Here is a 21992-nt window from a genome sequence, read left to right on the forward strand (position 1 = left end):
TAACAGGCAAGTGCCTTGACCACTAAGCCATTCCTCCAGCCCTCTTACTTTATTTTTAATAATCACATACTGATGGCTCTTCTAGAAATTTCCTGGGTCTAATTCTTGGGAAGCATAGCACAATATGCACTTGCTACAGGTCCCTCAGTGACCCAGGCTGAGTTCCAACAAACCCACCGGCATGAATAGGTGGCAGCCTGTTACATGGCAAGACCTGGGCTTTAAAATGGGCTCTGAAGGTAGTAGTCAGTTGCTCTGAAGGTGCTCCCCTCTTTCTGAGTTTTCCATTCCCTTACTGAACTGAGCTTGACAGATGGGCCGACATACGTGGGTCAGTGTGTGCTCAATGAATGGTATGCGTGAGAATATGCAGCAGAAGGCTATTCATAGATGTGCTCAGGACCTCAGATCCCATCATAAAATATTTAAGCACATTTGTATTTTCTCATAAAGGCTCCAGTGGGTGTGTGTCCCTCGACATGGTGGGCTACCTTGATGACTGATGTACGCAGCTATAAACATGGCCAACACAAAATCAGAGGCTTATGTAAAAGTATGAGATGTTTTCTTCCAAGTTCTTTTTTTAAACTTGAATTTACCTCTAACACATGAACGTAATAGATGTCATATCACAATGTTAAAAGGATGGATAGGCCAGCGCACTTCAGGTAAGTTACCAATGAACTAGAAAAAAACAACTGGTAGGTTGCTTCTCTTCTGGTCGTGAATTCTAAGACAGCAGGTTTAAACACACACAATGCTTCCAAGACCAGTGACTCGGGCTTTGTAATGCTGTCTCCTATTCCATGGAGTTGGATATGAGAAGCAGAAAAACTAGTCAGAAAAAAATTGAAAAAAGTTACCCCTACCAAGATTTAACCACACAATAAGCATTGGGAATATATTCAAATAATTGCAAGCCTGTATGAAAGTTACAAAATAAATTACCATGGTTAGTTTTTTGGCTATAAGTTTAAAAACTTCTGTTCTTATACCAAATTTGATTTACGAAAAACCAAGACCAATTTTAAGAAGCTTCAATATCACTTTTATTATTTATTTTAAAAAATCAAGGTATTAGAGAGTGCATATGGTATACTGTTGTGGTTTTGCACATTTATTCATGTGTGTTACATGATTTCAACTTTATTAGACATACCACAGGTGCATCTTTACAATATCCGACAGGTTCAGCTACCTGGCACTTACACATGTAACAGAACTCACTCTGATGCTGAGTACTTCAAGAGGGTATCGAGTGACCTGCCTGTCAGAACCCAAATGAAAATCACTCTGACAGTCATGCCTCATCAATTACCACACGTTTATGCCGGCTCTGTTTTCTTTTCCCTTAACTGAATGTAAACGTTGGGTGGGGAGAAAGTCTGGAAATGAGGTTCTCTTGATTTTAGTCCAATAAATAATTTTAGCTACTCTTAATGTAGCTTTTAAGGCCTTCATATAATTTGAAAAAAAAAATAAGCATATTAAAACCCTATTGATTTATAAAACAAAAAATAGATTTTGAGTTCTGCAGTTAAAAGTTACTCTTGAAAACCTCTCGTGCATATGAGAAGCTGCAACCCAACTGACAATGCTGGGGTGGGTGGGCCGGCACACCCACCCTCAGCAGCTGTGGGAGGCATTATGAGAACACCAAGTCAGAGATCTAGATTTACATGGATCAAGTCACACGCCAGTGAGTTCTCGGATAAATACACATCATTTTAATGATCAGTACTGTATAGTGGATGAAAACATGCATTAGACTAAAAATGCCACAAATCTTTTTATCCATTCACTATAAAACGTTCTTTTTGGAAATTTAAAGTCTTGGGTTTCCTTTTAGAATACACAGTAATCAGGAGGATACATGATGGGGAGCCAGTTTTCAGTGAAAGATGCACAATGTGTCCATCCAAGCAATTTCATCAGCTGCAACAAAACACAATGTCATTAAAGGAGAGGACGGTTCCAAGTCTAAACTCAGGGTAAATTCAAGTACTGCCTATTGTAACCAAGGAGCAGTGTAATCACAGAACCTCCCTTCGATCACCCTAACCACTCATCTACCCAGACACTGGCCATCCTTCCTAACAATAAACTTTCGTCATTAGCAACATGACAACCAACTTTCCCACAACAACCCTATCCTTTGATGAGATGAGTGTTCTTACCAACTTTCCCTTTTTCCTATTAGTTTTTCTGTTATTATTCCCTTCTTTCAATCTATCTTAGTTTTCTTTCTTCTTATAGCCTAAGTTCCTCCTGCGACCATCCTCTGTGTTTTGTTGGTGCCTAGTATTAAGTCAAATATCCTTCTAGGCATTGGGAAAACACAGTGTCAGAAAACTTATGCTCCACTCAGAAAATACAACTGGTTTTAATACATTAATGCACATTTGTGCACATTGATGAACAGATGAATAAACAAGCTATTTATACAAAGTATATAATAAAAGTTAAGCTTGATGCGATGCTGGGTAACTGTGAAGGTTATCATGAAGGATGTCGGGGAAGGTGGCATTTAGGCTATTAATTTGATTGCAAAGGAATAATCAACTTAAAAAATCTGGGGAAGACCTATCTTTCCACACAGACGCTCTAGGCCGAGGTCCAGGGAGTGCAGGGATTGCTGTTTCAGTCCAGCAGAGAGAGGCTGAAGGCAGAAGCCGAGTGAAGAATGGTGAGCATAACAGGGTATTCAGCAGGGGCCTTATGGACCAGAGGGAAGAGTACAGATATAGTCTAAATATGATCCGATTCCTACTAAGAGCTAAAAGATATTTCTAGGGGCTGCAGAAATGTTTAAGCAGTAAAGGCTTGCCTGCAAAGCCTGATGGCCTAACTTCAATCCCCCAGTACCCATGTAAAGCCAGAGGAAAAAAGTGCCACAGGTCTGGAGTTCATTCAAAACAGAAGGTAGCCCTTGTGGACCCATTTTCTCCAACCCCCCCCCCCCAAATAAATAATTTTTTAAAACAGTATCATTTCTAGCTGTTTTGTGGAAGACAGTGTGGGGGGAGTGGAGGGAGACATGTTACTAAACTGCTTACACACGTCTGGGAGGGTCACTGCTTCACACGAGTGCTCAGCGATCAAAGCCTATGTGGTGAGAGCCACATCCGAGGAGGGAACAGTGCTTCACAAAGAGAATTCTTAACTTGTCAAGGGCTCAAGGGTCTAAGTGAAGCTTCTTACAAGAACTCTATTGGCCAAGTCTATAACCAAGGTATACTTTAAATATGAAGAAAACTTGCCCTAGACTAGATGTTAGGCTGCAACTGATGCCACCCAAAATCTTCCTATTCTTTTGGTTTTTTGAGATAGGGTCTCGCTCTAGCCCAGGCTGACCTGGAACTCACTATGTAGTCTCAGGGTGGCCTTGAACTCACATCGGTCCTCCTGCCTCTGCCTCCCGAGTGCTGGGATTAAAGGCGTGCACTACCACACTCAGCTTAAAATCTTCCTATTCCTTAGGCACGATACAAGCATCTGTGCAAAGACAAAGTGACTACAATAATTTCTTTTTATGTCTGAAACTAACTTGTGTAGGAAGATCAATTTCAGGTTTTCTGTAAGATATATGGTAAACTAGCAAAAATGGCATATCCATCTCAAATGAGAAATATATAAAAATCAAATGTACTGTATAAACTCAACTATTTCAGAACTGAGGCAATGCATATTTAAAAGCAAAATTTTCTTCGTACAGGAAAACTTTCTTTTAACTAAGAAAGTACATAGTGTATTTTTGCCCCTGCTGAAAACATCTGAGGCTAATTATAGGGTCTGTCAATAGAAGTGAAAATGTTAAAAAATTCTGAATAGCTTTTTGGTGGTCTGCCATTCTTTTTATTACATAATTCACATTATATTAATAAAGTTGGTCACAATAAAATAAGAACTATTATATCATGACCATCAGCCCTTTTGAAGTTTTTCTGTCACTATGCAGTTCTAAAACGATATCCAGTATAATTTAAGCATCACTTACCTGAATACAATTTTTCCAGTTTTCTTTTGTTGGCTTTTCTTCTACAAGTTTAGTTGCAAATTTAAGGCCTCTCCCATACATTTTATTTACTAACGCATGCTTGTATGCAAATGTTAAAACCTAAGAAATAAAATAATGGTTATCTATGAAATTTATATGTTTTAAGTCAGACTATTTAAAAATAAAAGAATTAAGGCTTTAGCAAAAGTGTAGCTTTTAAGTTGAATGTTGTATCATAGAAATTAAAAGAAAGGATGTCTTTAAAAGGGAGCTCAAAAGGAGAGTGTTTTGGGGACAGAAAACTTTCTTCTGAAAGTCACTAACTATTGAATACAGTTAAAAAATACCCCTGTACGCCAAATAAACCAGAGCTAACATAATTACAGGAAAGCAAGTTAGAAAGAAAAAAACACAATCACTATAAATCACTCACTGACTTGGCAGTCTACATAGGATGTCTTAACTTCAGGGAGGAGCTAATATACAATTCTTACCATCTGAACTGACTGGTAGACAAAAGACTGCAATGACCATGGATATTTTCATCTAAACATGCTCCTCCTATGCACTGCTCTAACAGATACAGTGGCTATTTCTACTATTCATCTTCACTCTGTAACGTGGAGAATGTCTTCAGGAAAGTAGGCCCGTCACGCTGACTTGTGTTCTAGAGCCGTACTCAGTGTTCACGGCTGTTGCCAGCGAGAGCAAACCAAGCGGCCGGCCCTGTAGCTGGAGCACCGTGTGGCCCTCGTGCAGAATGTGATGGTGAGGCAGATGCACGTCTAACAAGCTCACTGTGGTAGTTTCCACATTTCTGTCACGATCTGTCACCTTCCTCAGAGGCAGGAACTAGCTCTCTGTATCTTTGTGTGTCTAGCATCAAGTGAGGCTGCATTCAGCAGACACTGGCAGCGACACTATCGGAAGCTTCTACGACGTCACTGCTTGAGAACGTCCAGGGTAGGGAGGCCACGGTCCTCACTCAAGGGCGCAGGCGCACACAGCAGGGAGCAGCCAGCCCCAGGGCCGAGTCCCACTCCCTCACACTTGCCCTCGGCGTGCTGCCTTCTGCCCCTGAACACTGTTGTGCTGAGGGGGAAGTCAGAACCCGGTAGAAAGAACATTTTCTACTTTTAGGGTTCTTTATTGCAAATTTTCATAGCTAATCCTGAGAGCCAGCAATCAATACCTAAAACAGTGGCACAGGCTGGTGAAAATTCTGGCTTCTTTTACTTTTCCTCCATCTCCATAGTTAAAAAAAACACATTTAAAATACTTTTTAAAACCCAAATTCAAAAAAACTTCAAGTTCCCTTTTCTAAACATGAGTTTAAAACTGGTTCACTAAAATTTAAGATATTTGGAAGTTAAGAGAATTTTGAGGATAGTAAATAATACATTAGCTAACCAGAGTACCTTATTCCACAATTATCACATAAATAGATGTGGGGAAGTCTGAAGACAATTTCTAGATTTTCCAAAGTTTGGCTTCATACAGAACTGGTTTAACTAAAAGGGTACTATACATATTCTGACACTATTTTCAGGATTCTTGTTTTAAACAGACACTGTACATACTGCTAAAGTGTTATTTTATATACTGTTAAATGCCTGTATGGTATGCATGTATGTATGTGTAGGTACATGTGTGCATGTGCAAACTAGAGGAGAGTGTCAGGGTGATTCTCAGGAAGACTGTCCACCTCCTGCAGACAGGTGTCTCTCGGTGCCTTGGATCTCACCAGTGACGCTAGACTGCCTGACCAGGGAGCCTCAGAGTCCTCTTGCCTTCACCACTCTAGCACTGGGACTACAGTAAGGGCTGCCATGCCCAGCTTTTTATGTGGATACTTGGGACTGATCTCATGTCCTCATGCTGTGGGCAAGCACTTTGCTGACTGAGTTATCTCCCTAGCAGGACAAGGATGAGGCATTAGGGCCAAGAAGGAGCCTCCTCAGAGCAGAGTTCTGCTACCTCCCTCTTCTGGAAAGTATGGGAGGTCACCACCCTGTACAAAGACAAGTAGAACAAGGGTTACCTTAGTGTCAAAAAGATCTGTCCACTTTGTCGTTTCCCAAAATGTTTCTGACAGAGAGTCCAAAGCACTTTCTGCTTCTTCTTCTCTTCCTTCCACGTCTCCAGCTGCGGCCCCATCATGAGGCTGTGTGTGGAGGAGGTGGTCCGCCAGGGCACACCCTTTTCTGCAAAGGGCATCTACCAGCGTGGATTTCTGCTTGTCCATATCACTAGAGAGCAAATCAGAAATATTTCACAGGTCAGTAAAAGTTCTTCCAAAGGACAATCAGGAGCTAAATGCATGCACTGTTTTGTCCATAATTCATGCAGAAATTCGTACAACCATGTGCATCCATCTGAGTTGTACCACAAATGACATTTCCTCTCACTCATGAGCATCCAATGAGTCGCTGTAGCACACAGTAACAGAGCTGGGGTGTCACTATACATTCTGCCAGCTGCATAACTTAACCAGCACAGTCTCTTAAAGTTTTATATTTCTTTAAATACCAATTATGGGAGTTGGAGAATTAGTGGTACAGTGTTTACCACCCAGTGCAAGGCTGTGGATTTGGTCCCCAGCACTGAGAAAAAACAAAAAACCAAAACTAGCCATTATGTATTCATCAATGTGGGCATAGAGAAAGACACTGAGACTAGTCTAGCTGTGAGCATGATTTCATGTATGAATATAACAACTATAATGCCAACTCTCGTACAGCAACTGTCTCAGCATTTAACATATTTATTTACAGTCAAAATATCTTTTAAGATGATAATTACCCTTTATTTTGCAAAGCAGAAAATTGGAGCACAAGACGTTCCAGGATTTAATTGTACGTAGCCATGTGGCTTGGCACTCATGTTGGATACATGTTGACAATGAGGCTTAAAACTGCCCTAAGAAAATGACTGTGAAGCTCTTGACTGGATGAGCACCCAGTGGTTTCAACCAGATGGCCCTACAAACTCATGTTTTCAACGCTTGGTCCCCAGCGAGAGGCCACCTGGGAGGTGGAACCACCAGAGGAGGCGCACTTCTGGAGGCAGGTTTGGGGGATTACGGCCAGCCAGCTCCTCCTTGCCAGAACTCAGCGCACTTACAGGAACCAGGAGAGCCATGATCAATGACTAAAGATCTGGCTCACCTCCACAGATCCACAGCACAGAGACAACATGAAATTGCCAGCAAGCATGAACAGCCAGAGCTCCAACTGACTCTCTATATACCTCATAGGGCTGGACTAAAGATCAGCCCCCAGTGAAAACTCCTCTAGCAGGCTGCAAACTCAGTCTTAATCCAATACCTCAGGCTGGGGGGGAGGGGGGCACATTCACATGCAAAAAAACACATCTTCTCAAGGCTCTGGCTTCGGCTGTGTTCAGCTAAGAGGTCATTATCAACCTAAACACATCTGCAGCGGAGATGAAACTGGGTTTGGGAGACACCTGTGTTTATTTTTACCAAGAATAGTAAAGTTCCTTTTTCTTTTAAGGAAAATTATAGTCTTTCAGGCTGCACAAACAGTTCTGGTTTACCAGCAACAATAACTGTAGACGAACGAGGACATTTATACCTTTGCAAGTTAATAATGATCCGATATGTTGAAAATAAGGCAGAGAGAGAGCAAAGCGCACTGGTAGAGTTACCACAGGAGGTCAGCAGCTCACAAAGGGGAGACTGACACCGCCTTATGGCTGGCACTCCTCTACACACAGGGCTTATGCTGCTCAATCTATATACCCTCCTCTCTTTGTCCTTAATGCTGCTCAATCTATATGCCCCTCCTCTCTTTGTCCTGGTAACAATGCAAAAAAACTTACCTAAAACTAAAGTTGCCAGATAATACTTTTAACTTATTTTTATTTATTGTCATTTATTTTATGAGGCATTATAAACTACATTTTGTTCTTCATGCTATTGGTCAATATCTATACAATCTTTCTTCCCAGGAGCAGCACTGTTCACTGTAACCAGTCAAGTCCCTTCGCCATCAGCACCTGGCAGGGAAGCCCAGCTGATTTCCTGGCTGTGCCTTAACAGTCCAAGTAAAATGTGACCACTCTGATTATAAGGAGATGACAAATAACAGAAAAGAGAATCCTCAGTAACACTAGTCCCTAATCTTTATAAACAAATAAACTAAGAAATGAGATGCAAGAAAGATTATTTACTGGTTAGGTACTTTTTTATAGCAGCTGCATCAGGCCTGGGGTCAGTCTTCATTGCAATATAAAGTGCGAGGGCAGTTTGATCAATGTGAGAAATAACAGCATTTGCAGCCTCAACAATTTCATTCAATCGCTTCATTCGTTCCTAAGAAAGAAAGGAAAAAAAAAAAACAGCAAGAAAGAAAATGATCATATCAATCAGACATTAGCACTTCACTTCTATTGTCTCAGCCACGAAAATGGCAACTGAAGTGTAGGGGACAATCCCGCCACTCGGCAATCCGAGGACTCCAGCTGTCTCCTAATGAAACTCTGTACTTGCCATTATCTCTGGGAAGCGTGAACTCACATATGACATTACCTAGCTTACATTCTGTCCAGCAATGAAAATAAATGTAAGACAGTTCATAAGAATATATATATATATATATTTGGGGGTGGGGTTTCAAGGTACGGTCTTGCTTTAGCTCAGGCTGACCTGGAACTTACTAAATCGTCTCAGGGTGGCCTCAAACTCGGGGCAATCCTACCACCTCTGCCTCCCGAGTGCTGGGATTAAAGGCGTGTGCCACCATGCCCAGCTAAAAATCTATATTTTTAAAGCAAGAGAAATTCTTTTCCTGCATATCATTAAGATTTCAGAACTATTTCTATTGTCAACACCACATGAAAACCAGAAATAAATTCTTTCTAAACAACCACAAATTCAGAAAATTAAAATAAACTAGATTCTGATCAAAATTCAAACTATCATTACTGTAGGACTGTTAGCAATTGGTTTATTTTGTCAAAGTCATTAAGAGGCCTCTAAGTGCCTTAGTCTAGTTCATGCACACTTTATGACTGCTTGAACTGGTCATGGCTGACACTTCCCGCTGCTGTTATGAGTAAGGACTGCTGTCCCGTGTTTGGACAGCATGGACTGTGGCTACGAGCAAGAATTCTTCGGGAAGTTTTCACAGACAGGAAATCTTTCACTGAGGATGCTTAGGTTCAGCCCTGACTCCTCCTTACTTAGACTCTCGTTGATCAGTAGGAACTGGACTTGCGCTGTTATGAAACTCACACAAACAGCTCACAATTACTGCCAGTGAAGCTGATTACTGGCCAGTCCTGTCGTTACCTACCTAGCTGGGAAGACACATTTTCACAAGGCACCAAACAGGAGGCATCTGTACTTAAAATATAAACGTTTGTGGTTTTTTTGAGGTAGGGTTTCACTCTAGCTCAGGTTGACCTGGAATTCACTAGGTAGTCTCATGGTGGCCTCGAACTCATGGTGATCCTCCTACCTCTGCCTTGAGTGCGGGATTAAAGGCGTGCACCACCGAGCCTGGCTTAAAATATAAACTTTTATCTACTATGATAAGCAAAGTAAATTATGTTAAAAATGAACCAGTCCAACCTTCTCAGCATCTAACTGATGAAGTCGTGCGACATACAGTGGGAGGTAAGCAGGATATGCTTCTTTCAACTCGTTATAGATGTCACTGGAATCCAGCCTGTGCAGGTAAGAGAAACATTCACTTTTTTAAAAAAAGGAAATTTCTGTCTTCTGTAATATGTAATATTGTTTGGAAGCTCTAGTCATTATAGAAGCATAATCACAGAAAAGAACTATGATTATGTGCAAGTAGCATAAATATTTACCCAGATCAAGAAAAACTGAAAATTATTTCAGTTAAGAGTTCAATGAGAATAAAAATAAACATTAGCCGATTGATTACATAACTAGCTATAACTAGATTTCTTTAAAATGAGGGGAAAATTCCTATTATAAAGGGGAAACAAAATTTAAAAGGACAAAAAATTCACAAAGAGCAAGAGAAGATCAAATCTCTAGAAATGTCTAGGATCTATATAAAGAAAATTCTAAGCTTTTCTGAAAATTCCCAATCTCAATGAACAAACAATATTCCCAAAGGGAGCCAAATACAACTATGTGGACCCTTGACTGTGTGCGCCAGGGCTAAACAAGCTAGATGAACATCCAGGTGGTAAGTAATAACTAGCAACACAGACAATGGGATTTTCAGTCAAATATTCAAAATTCCATAGAAATAGTACAACAATAAGTTTGACAAGAATTCCTTACAGTGAAATGTTTCATTAAAGTAAATTTAATTAACAGAAAAGGTTCGAGTCATGCCAGTACACAATCTTACTACTACAACAAAAGTTCTGTTATCGAAAAATGGATGGACCTGGAAAGTATTATACTAAGTCAGGTAACCCAGGCCCAGAAAGCCAAGCGCCACATGTTCTCCCTCATATGGGGATCCTAGCTACAGATGACTGGGCTTCTGTGTGAGAATGAAAATACTTAGTAGCAGAGGCCAGTAAGTTGAAAAGGAGACATAAAGGGTGGAGAAAGGAAGGGAGGAGGATACTTAATAGGTTGATATTATATATATGTAATTACAATGATTGTAATAGGGAGGTAATATGATTGAGAATGGAATTTCAAACGGGAAAGTGTGGGGGTGGGGAGGGAGGGAATTACCATGGGATATATTTTATAATCATGGAAAATGTTAATAAAAATTAAAAAAAAAAAAAAAAAAAAAGTTCTGTTATCCTATTTTTTATTCTTCTAGCAAGCATCCAAAAGGGAAAAACTCCCAAACTGTCCCTTGATATTTAACTCTACTGCAGTTTAATTACATAGGTCTCATCCCACACAACTCGCTCATCTTAAGGGTCTATTTGATGAATTTGATATAATACAACCCCCCCATCACAGTCAATGGAATACACTTTTGCCAAACAAAATTAAACCCCTAATCGCCCCCCCCCCCCCCCAGCTTCAAGCAACTACTAAGCAACTTCTGTTTCATGGAATTCCCTATTTTAGAATTTTATTATGAATAGAGTAAGAGGTGGTCTTTTGAGACTGGTTACATTCACTTAGAAAACCATTTTCAAGTTGTAGCAGGTACCAGTCTGTTTCATGTCTAAATAACATTCCTGTATTCCTCAGCATTCATCGGGCGCTGACCATTTTAGTTAGGTTCAACTGTTGGCTATTGTGAACAAGAGTCCTACAGAGGCACATGTACAAGTTTCCATGTGAACACAGAGCTTTCTTCTGCAGTATGGGCTGGGGGAAGACTGCTGGGCAATATGGAAATTCATCTTTCTGAAGCTCTGGAAAAGACGTTTTTTATTTTATGTTTTTGGTGGTACAGGAGATCGAACTGAGTGCACCATGTATACAGTAGGGAAGAGCTCTTCTGTGTCCCAGCCCTCCTCTATTTTTTATTTGGAGACAGAGTCTCACTACATTGCCCAAGCTAGTCTTGAAGTCACTGCCATTTTCCTGTCACACCACCCACATCCCACAAGCTAGGGTTATGGCACTACAATCTCAGATATCTTAAGTCTCGAAATTAGGGCTTGTGTGTCCAACTTGACCTTTTCTTTTTTAAGACTATTTTTATAAGACTATTTATTTCTAGGTCTCTTCTAATCAGCTGTTAAATTCTATAGAAATGTCAGCGTGGACTCTGGTGGGGCTATCCTGAGTTTTTAGATCCACACGGAGGATAATGTCACAGTAGTAATAATATGATGTATTTCTATTACTCAGGTCTCCTTTAGTTTTTAATTAACAACGTTCTTATGTTTTTTTAAAGTTTTAGAGGGCTGGAGAAATGGCTCAGCAATTAAGGCACTTGCTTGCAAAGAGTAATGATCTAGGTTCTATTCCCCAATACTATGTAAAGCCAGATGCCCAAAGTGGTGCGTACATCTGGAGTTCGTTTGCAGTGTCTGTAGGCCCTGGTGTGTCCATTCTCTCTTCTCTTTCTCTCTGCTTGCAAATAAATAAAAATATTAAAGGGTTACAGAGATGACTTAGCAGTTACGGTGCTGGCCAGCAAAACCAAATGACCCAAATTCAATTTCCCAAATGCCCACTTAAAGCCAAATGCACTAAGTGACACATGCATCTGGAGTCCCTTTGCAGCAAGCTAGAGGCCCTGGTGTGCCCATTCTCTCTCCCTCTCTCAAATAATGAAACATTTTTAAAAATATTAAAAAACAGTTTGAATGTAAGCTTTGCATTCTTTTGTTTTTTTAAGTTAAATTTATTCTATGTATTTTATTATTTTTGATGTGGTAAATAGTACTGATTTCCATTTAGCACTTGGACTTTTTCCTGTCATTTAGCCTTTTATCTTCCATGTATTCTATGTCTTTGTGTTCTTCTAGTATTCCACATCTTTTTCATGAAGTGATTATATTAAAGTTCATTAATTTTCAATAATTTCTTTTTTAGTGGTTACTTTTAAGACATACATGGTAACTCACCAGTTTCATAGTGAAAATTGCTTGCTGTGCTGGCCTGGCACATTCTTTTACAGGAAACTCATGTAAGTAGATGTACTCTAAGGGCACAGCACAGTGCACACAAACCACTGACAAGGGTATGTGTTCTCATTGCCAGGTAGATGCTCTGTATGAAACTAGATGTGGACTGCAAAGATGGCTTAGCGATTAAGGTGCAAAGGACCCAGGTTCGACTCCCCAGAACCCATGGTAGCCACAAGAACACAGTGGTATATGCGTTTGGAGTTTGCTTGTAGTAGCTAGAACCCTGGTGTACCCATTCCCCCCAGCCATTGTAAATTAAGGCATTTTCCTGTGAAGACCTACAGATGAAGGTTCGACTCTCCAATACCCATGGTAAAGGCAGATACACAAGGGGGCACATGCATCTGGAGTTCATTTGCAGTGACTAAAGGCCCTGGTGTGCCCATTCTCCCTGCCAATTTCTTTCTCTTTCGAATAAATAAATAAAATAAATAATTAAAAAAAAAAAACCTGCATAGTCATTTTGAGGCTAGTCTGGGCTACATGAATCCCTGTCTCAAAAAATTCAAACAACAACTAAAACAAAGCCAAAACTTTATGTATAAAAAAGTTTATCACATCATGAAGGAGAAAGGCCAGAAACATAATTCCAAGTAAAATGTTAAGTATATACTAAATGATGATGAGTTACAATGTATTAATAAAGTAATCTTTTAAAGGACCATTAAATGACACATGAAATACACCTGCAAAATAATGTGATCATTAGAATACATTATCATTTACACTGCTACATAAGCAAATACTGAAAGGAACAAAATAAAAGAGTAATGATCATCTTTGGAGGGCAGGAATGCACTTTTATTTTATTTTGTTTTGTTTTATTTTATTTTATTTATTTGAGAAAGAGTAAGAAAAAGGCAGAGAGACAGAATGGGCAGGCCAGGCCTTCAGCCACTCCAAACACTCCAGACACAGGCACTGCCTTGTGCATCTGGCTTCCACGGGTCCTTTGGCTTGGCAGGTAAGTGCCTTTACTGCTAAGTCATCTTTCTAGACCCTTTTTTATTGTTTTGTTTTGTTTTTATGGCCTCCAATGAAACTCTCTTCAGGAGTAAATGATTAAAATAAAAAATTTCAATATTTTAATAATAAAATATAATTGCAAAAATAAAACTCCACACCCCTACCATTCGCTAAACAATTCTGAGTATAGTTTATGCATATACATATAAACTATTATAGTGTGGGAAGGTAAGACTAACGTTTAGAGTACTAAATTCTACTCAGAAACCTACTTGGTCATCCACTGGATTTTAAGATCTCGTAGTGCCTCAGTAAACTCTTCTTTCAAATCTTTCTCTTTTTCTGAATCCTTCTCTTTATCTTTGCTGCCATTCTTGGTCTTTGTTGGTGGAGGAATTAGGTAGTAATGAACAGGGATTATATCCTACGAATGTGGAAACAGAAACGTAGATTAATGTGCTGAATTTTTCATACTTTAAAATCATTTTCAACAGCTGAATATCATGTAACTGGGTTGTGCCTGAGTGTAGTATACTGTACTCTAGATTAACGGTCACAAAACGTCAAAACTGCCAGTTTGTAATTACTGAAGTCTCCTCCCCCCAACTTAAAAATCACCGATGCTTCTATCAGCTCTTCTAAAACAAGCAGCTAAGAACAAACTTCCCTCCACGAGGAGTTCTGGCATTCTTAGCATTTACTTGATTTAACAGTAACAAAGATTCCTATCTTTACATCTGAGCAGGGGAGGAAATGAATGAAAACTAAAAGGATTTCTAACAGGTGAGGAAGAGATCACACAGGCCTTTCCTGCCCTTACAAACACACACTGTAGGTGGGGAAGTTAAGACAACAAACACAATGAACTGATTTCTGACTGTGATATCGGACGTGAAGCTGACAGAAACACAGCGTAGTTGTTAGGAGGTAAGAGGGGGAGCCAATGTGGTTACGGAAAGTTCAGTGAGCCTAAATGACCTCCATGAATGAACATGCATGATCCCAATGAGGAAGAAGCCAGTCCAGTTCAGTTATTGCTTGAAGATAGATGATGATCAAGTGTAAAAGCCTGAATCTGTTGCATGGCAAGCAGTTATATATATGGACAAAGTGGGTATGGCCATACTGAATGGGGCTTGATGTAATATGGTAAAAGAAATGTAGGTCTTAAGTATCCAAGAAAGCCTACCCAAAGACTTTTATGCAAGGATACAACTTTTGCTTTTTTTTTTTTTGTCAGTTTTCATATATGTTCATAATGTATTTTAACCATAATCCCCTCATATTACTTTCTTTGGTAACCCCTGCCCCATGCCCTTCCACTGAACCTCTTCTTTCCAACTAGTCCTCCTTTTGCCTTGTAATTTTTTCCCCCTCTTCCTTACTCATGACATACTGATGGGACCAGTATCGTGTAGAGAATGAAGGCACTAGGAGATCATGAATGCATGGCCGTCTTTTATCTAGGAGACAGCACTTTTCCCATCCTTTGGCTCTGATTTTCTTTCTGATACCTGTTTGACAATATTCCCTGAGCCTTAGAGGGCATGATAAGAGAAATCTCATTTAGTGCAGATCTCAACAAAGACTTGCTTTTAAAGACTTAATCTTGTATGAATTAAATTTAGGGTTTACTTTTTGCTAAGTTTTTAAATATAAATAATTTATTTGAGAGAGAAAAAGAGGAAATATGAGTGCGCCAGGGCCTCCAGCCACTGCAAACAAACTAAAGACGCATGTGCTCCCTTGTGCATCTGCTTTATGTGGGTCCTGGAGAATGGAACCAGAAACCTTTGGCTTTGCAGGCAAACGCCTTAACCACCAAGACATCTCTCCAGCCCTTTACTAACTTTTGATAACGTTTGCGGAATGGGTCATTGTGGTGGTTTGATTCAGGTGTCCCCCATAAACTTAGGTGTTCTGAGTGCTAGGTTCCCAGCTGATGGATATTTGGGAATTAATGCCTCCTGGAGGGAGTGTATTGTTGGGGGCGGGCTTATGGGCTTTATAGCCAGTTTCCCCATGCCAGTGTTTGGCACACCCTCCTGTTGCTGTAGTCCACCTTATGTTGGCCAGGGGGTGATGTCCACCCTCTGCTCATGCCATCATTTTCCCCTGGTATCGTGGAGCTTCCCCTCGAGCCTGTAAGCCAAAATAAACTCTTTTTCCCAGAAGCTGCTCTTTGTTGGGTGATTTCTACCAGCAATATGAACCGGACTGCAACAGTCACCGAAAGCAAAAGTAGGAGGAGGAAAACACATTTAAGGAACAAGGATCCTCGGGTTTTGGACAATGGAACACTCAGGAGCCATAGATCGTTGTTAGAAAATTTTCAGTGCCAGGGATGGGATACCTCCAGTGAGTGTTGGCCAGGGAGGTCCCTGATGCCCCCAAAACATTATAGACCATTGCCAAGGCCTTTGGTTTCCCACTAGGAATAGATGGTAAGACTCCATTGCTGAAGACTCTACATACTTGGGCTGCAAGGCCACTGAGAAATCCTGCTGGAACTGAGCTGAGAACCTCTTCCATGTAGACCAGCTGACAGAAAGCTGGAAGAAGCCATTATGCATGTACATCAATGGGAGAAAGAGAAACCACCAGTGAAGATACTCAACAGTGGACACTGCAAGCCTTATGTTTGGCCAGCCAGCCCAAATCAGCCAACGGGTGTAATAGTGGCACATCTGTCATGGTGGAAACCAACTGCCCTCCAATTGGACTTGAGGCCCACTCCATGGGGGGGGGGGAATACATCCTTGATACTGAAAACTTAAAACAGGGGTTGTCATGAGCCCTAGGGGTGTAACGTCTGCTGTTGTCTGGATAAATGTATATACTATGCTTATCATCAGTAAGCACTTCTCTTAATATTTATACCCTTATATTAACGCTACTCTCACTCTGGGTACAGAATCTTCTCTTTTCAGATGGCAGTGACCTTAGGACAACTCAGAAGGTATCATAGTGCTGGAAAGAAGTGACTGGAGTACTGAGTAACATCTCGATCACACCTTCCAAGGCTCAGGATCTAATGTGGAAGAGGTGGCGGAAAGAATGTAAGAGCCAAAGGAAGGGTAGGACTCTTATAATGTGCTCCCTCCAGACATAAAATGGCCTGGATATCCATGACCTCACAGTGCCTAATACTACCTACACAAGACCATCATAAGAGGAGGAAAAGATCATGACATTAAAATAAAAGAGAGATTGAGTGAGATGGGAGGGGATATGATGGAGAAAGGAATTTCAAAGGGGAAAGAGGGGGGGAGGAAAGGTATTACCATGGGATATTTTTATAATCATGAAAAATGTTAATAAAAATTAAGGAAAAAAAAAGAAATAAGGAAACTCTATACTGTATGGGTCTAGATGACAAGGTGTTGGGTATAAAAGAAAATGAACAGTGGTTCTTTGGAGGTAGAACCAACAGGGCTTGCCAATGCAGTTTATGAACAGGGATGAATATGGGAAGCAGAGGTAAGGAGGACTGTTGCGACTTCAAGGCCACCCTGAGATGACATAGTGAATTCCAGATCGGCCTGGGCTAGAAGTACCTTGGGAAGAAGAGAAAAAAAAAAAAAAAGAATAAATAAGACCAGCATGGTCAGAGATGGCAAAGGAGTATTCAGTATTCTTGCCTGGCTCAAATCACTTTGCTGTCCAGATGTTGTAAAACCACTGAAGAGAGAAAGAGGAGAGGAGAAAAACAAAGAAAAAAGAGAAAGAATGAGGAGGAAACAAGTCTGTAGCTCTGTTGAGAAATTTTGTGTTGAAAACAGATGCATGTAATAACATTTATTGTACAGTATGTAAATCTTTCCTATGAAAGGTAATTAACATGGGGCTGGAGAGATGGCTTAGCATTTAAGGCATTTGCCTGCAAAGCCAAAGGACCTGGGTTCAACTCTCCACAACCCATGTAAGCCAGATGCACAAGGTGGCGCATGCATCCAGAGTTTGTTTGCAGTGGCTGAAGGCCCTGGCACACCCATTCTCCCTCCACTCCCACCTCTTTCTCTCTCGCGAATAAATAGACAAATTTTTTTTAAAAAGTAATAAAATATGGGCATGGTGGCATACACCTTTAATGCCAGCACTCAGGAGGCCAATGTAGGAGGATTGCTGTAAGTTCAATATCAGTCTGCGACTACATAGTGAATTCCAGGGTCAGACTATACTACAGGGAGATCCTACCTTAAAAAACAAACAAATTAAAAACAAAACAAAACAAAAGAAACAGCAGCAACAAAAATTTATATAGTGCTGGGAAAATGAAGCTAGATATTAAGATTAGTTTTGTTTTTGGCAAAAATTTGGTTGTCAATCAAATCAATATTAATGCACTTTCTCAAATTCCGTCATCAGGTTCATTTTAAAATGCTGCTGAATTAAATTTTTATTATTTCTCTTCATGAACAAAGTTTCTAAAATTGCAATATTTTTATATTACCAAAAGGCATATAATATTTCATACCAAACTTTTGAGTATTACAAGACTCTACTTCCCCCAAATGGATTTTCAGGTGTTCATGCTGTGTAGACATGACCATTTTCACAATATTCTAAAACTATGATGAAATGGTACACAAGATTTATTACTGTAGCTTTAATATTATTTCAACACAAAATAATAATTGTCTCATGACTCAAAGCACAAAAAAATACCAGATGAGAAGCAATGCCCTCTGGTATACTCTGCCTGAGGCCAGAGAGTGAGAGCCCCAAGCACACCTACTGCGGAGGACTCGTTCCAGCAGCTGCCTCTAAACCATGCCACCTAGCCAGCCTGCTTCCTCTCTGCTTTTGTGTGTTTGAGACTGTTTTGCAACACAGCTGAGGCAGACCTTGAACTCAGGATATCCTTTCACTAGCCTGCAGAGTGTGGAGATCTCAGGTGAGTGTCACCCTGCCCAGCTCCCTCCTGTCTTTCTTGAGGTTTATTTTTCTGGGTGAAAGCTGTCCAGGACAAAGTAAAACTACACTGTTTACAATATCTGAGCCAATAATGTAGCAGCAAAGTTTTTGAGGCATGAGATAGCTTCAAGGTTGTGGTAGTTTGAATATATGTTCCCCCAGAGAGTCAGGTGTTTTATTAAATCTTATGTCTAGCTGCCTGGCTGGAGGAGGTGCCAGTGGGGCAGATCTGATTTGGAGCCCAAAGGTGTGCAGCACAGTCTGAGCCCTGGCTGGAGTCCCTGCTGCTTTGTGTCGCTTTTATGTTTTCTTGTGGGGCTGGCCTCTTCCACCACTATAGAACTTCCCCTGGATGTGTAACCCATAAACTGTGTCTGTTTAAAAGTTCACCCCAGCGATGTGTAGCTGTCTGCAACAAATATCATGTTTCGCACAATGGTCTACGAAGCAAAGGCGTCAACAGCGTCCATACTTCACTTGCGCAAATCTAGTTACACTGCCTTTAGAGCCAAGTTCTTCCCATCCAGCAGTAGGTAGAGAAGGTGAATGGCACCTACTTGGTAATCCCAGTTCATTCTAACAATGAAGTACCCTCAGTTTCTCAGACCAGAAAGAGGTGTGCTGTGAGGCAATTTCTCCTCTGAGCGTGAGACAAAGGGTTTGCTATTGTTTTAGTACAGAAGACAGACAATAGTTTAAAATTAGCAATCAGCATTCATATGTAATAAGCTATTAATAAAGACCTGTAAAAACAGGAAAATTGGGTTGGAGGGATGGCTTAGCAGTTAAGGCATTTGACTGCAAGGCCAAGAGACCCAGGTTCAATTCCCCAGGACTCATGTTAGCCAGATGCACAAGGTGGTGCATGCATTTGGACTTCGTTTGTAGTGGCTGGAGGCCCTGGCGTGCCATTCTCTCTCTCTCTCTCTCTCTCTCCCCTCTCCCTCCCTCCTTCTTTCTCTGTCAAATAAACAAAAAATTAAATATTTAAAAAAACCATAGCAAGCTTAAACTAGCACTAAAAATAACAACTATGATTTTAGGGAGTAATATCAAGTTTTTATAATCATTACAATTACAAAAGTTAATGCAATCCTATAAAATATTCCAGGACGAGAACTGTTTTACTACTACCAGTTTTAAATGTGGTAGATTTAAATCCTAATGAATAAGAAATGGAGTTTATGTTATTTTTAAAATAAACATTCTTCTTCTACCTCACTTCTCAAGGACAATGCAGGGTTAATCAGGTAAGACTGTGTACCTTACATCTCAAGAACTCTTGATTATAGTTTACTAAAGATAGTCAAGCAGACTCTTCAGACAGAAGAGTTAGTACAAGCTCTCAATGGCAGATACTCAGCAGTTAAGATAAAAGACAATTATTCTAGTTCTTCAAAAATATCCCACTAGTGTTCACACTGGAGTGTTTTCAGAAACTTCAACTCACCTGCCACATTAAGGGCATGACATATTATTCCAATTTAAATTCTGACTCAGAAAGTACAACTTACTTAGTGGTAGTTATTGGGGACTATAAATTCAGAGTTTTAAAAGCTTTGTATAAACTGCCAGGTGTGGTGGTGCATACCTTTAAGCCCAGCACTGGGGAGGCAGAGGCAGAAGGGTTACTGTGAGTTTCAAGCCAGCCTGAGCTACAGTGAGAGCCTACCTAAAAAAAATTAACCAAAAAATAAAAATAAAGTAACCATTTCAAAAGATTAATATCCTCTGAATGCTATTTATGATTTTTCTCATTACACATGAAGGCATTTTTCACAGCAATTTGCCTCCCTGGCTGTGTGTATGTGAGGGGTTGGGTCTCGCTCTAGCCCAGGCTGACCTGGAATTCACTATGTAGTCTCAGGGTGGCCTCAAACTCATGGCAATCCTCCTACCTCTGCTTCCCGAGTGCTGGGATCATAGGCATGTGCCACCACGCCCGGCTGTTAATTGTTTTAAATAAGACTTTACTGTGTACTTTCAGTGAAGATAGAAAGGAACGGGTAGAAGTAATTCTAGCTGCCCAAATATGTACATCAAGTTTTACTGATAATTAGTAATAATCACCTCATTTTTCAGTCTATCATGCTGTATAACCTTATCTAAACAAAATTAAAAAAAAAAAAAACTTAACTAAAAGGCCAACCAGAATGTGCAAGGAGGAAAAACAGTGGCTGTGACTTTGTTGATGGAGGTTTCCATTTTTAGTGGGTTCTGAGAATACTTTCCCCATTTCCCAAAGCAGTGACTTCCAAAACTGTTTTCCCAACATGTCAATGTACACATTAGTATGTGCCATGACTATAATTTCTGTATGTGAGGTTATGGTCCAGTGAGTGAATTCATGTGGATTTTAGTATCCAGTTGAGTAATACTGGGTTTTAGAAGTATGATTTTTAATGACGCATTTTGTCTGAACTAAGTGCTCATCAATACATAATAATATGGACATTTTTGAAGACATTTAAGTAAAGGAATTTTACCTATTAATAAATGGTGATTCCCAGTTCCATATTACTATGAGTTAAGAAACACAAAGTTATGTTTTGTTTGTATCTTAAAATACAACTGATTCTCCTGTTGCAACACCCCTTACAGAAGAAACCACTGAAATACAGATGGGTGTCCCTTTCTTCCCGCGTGGCCTGACACACGAGGGGAAGCCGTACGGGCCCTGCAGGGTGTCAGGTCTGCCTGGGCTTTCAGGGCACACGTCCTTGCAGTCTGCACCCATCTCTAGTGTTCTTTCATCTCGGTCCAAGAGCAGGGAAGAAACCACTTTAAGCGGGAATATTTTACTAATCAAACCATCCAACTGAAAATTGTTTTCCATTTTAAAATTAACTACTTTGGTATCCATGGCTAGATAGTCACATTCTCCTCTTTCCGGCATCAGTCATGCAAATTTTCAAACTTTTTTACTTGGTATCTTATTTGTAGAAAAAATGGAGTAGCCTAAAAACTGTCTTTACCCATGCAAAAACAGGGGTCTTCTAACAATTTACGGTTGATAAAGCTTTTTTAGACAAGCAGCATTTCCTTCAGCATTAACTGGAGCACTATACTGCAGGAGGGTGTAGAGAAAGGAGACTAAGGGATAGATGTTTTTAAGATTTCTGTAGTGACAGAGAAAGTTTAACTCTATATAAATAAGGCTTTAAAACATCGTTTTTAAGAACTGACAATCAGTACCTTTTTAAATTTTCCTTGTCGTTTTGCTGCAGACTGCCCCTGGGAGTTAGAACGACATTCTGTAAGAAAACATGCATAATCTACACAGGATGGAGACAGCACCTCTGTCTGACTTTCTTCCAACTTAACATTCCACCTGCATGTGCCACAGTGCTTAGTCACATCTGTGATCAAAATGGCACGCCTTGAAAGAAAGCCATACTGCCTTCTCAGGTATATTTTTTTAAAATAAAAATGCACTCAAATGTTATTTTAAGGTCAAATGTTTTGTAGCTTTTTATCTAAGATACTAAGCCATCAAATTTTATCAGTATGGAAGCATTTTTGAGAACATTTGACTTTAGCTGACAGT

General features: G+C 40.1%; 1 protein-coding gene across 3 annotated transcripts in view; it reads right to left on the reverse strand.

Moving 5' to 3' along the window:
• Nucleotides 1-1025: 1025 nt before the first annotated feature.
• The window catches only part of Tpp2 (tripeptidyl peptidase 2), an 81672-nt gene continuing 60705 nt past the window's right edge, over nt 1026-21992 (reverse strand). Inside the window, exons 24-30 of one of the 3 annotated variants that reach the window (XM_004663394.2) lie at nt 21641-21679; nt 13801-13952; nt 9594-9690; nt 8203-8333; nt 6039-6246; nt 3998-4117; nt 1026-1935 (exon numbers count right to left, since the gene is read on the reverse strand). In XM_004663394.2, the coding sequence (XP_004663451.1) occupies nt 1846-1935; nt 3998-4117; nt 6039-6246; nt 8203-8333; nt 9594-9690; nt 13801-13952; nt 21641-21679 (837 nt within the window). In that variant the 3' untranslated portion in view covers nt 1026-1845. Of the gene's footprint in view, nt 1936-3997; nt 4118-6038; nt 6247-8191; nt 8334-9593; nt 9691-13800; nt 13953-21640; nt 21680-21992 lie in introns of those variants that run through there. The other 2 variants (XM_012949859.2, XM_045145621.1) reach the window with 2 other exon arrangements.

Source organism: Jaculus jaculus, chromosome 3 (genome assembly GCF_020740685.1).
Source record: "Jaculus jaculus isolate mJacJac1 chromosome 3, mJacJac1.mat.Y.cur, whole genome shotgun sequence".
In the NCBI taxonomy this organism is placed as follows: domain Eukaryota; kingdom Metazoa; phylum Chordata; class Mammalia; order Rodentia; family Dipodidae; genus Jaculus; species Jaculus jaculus.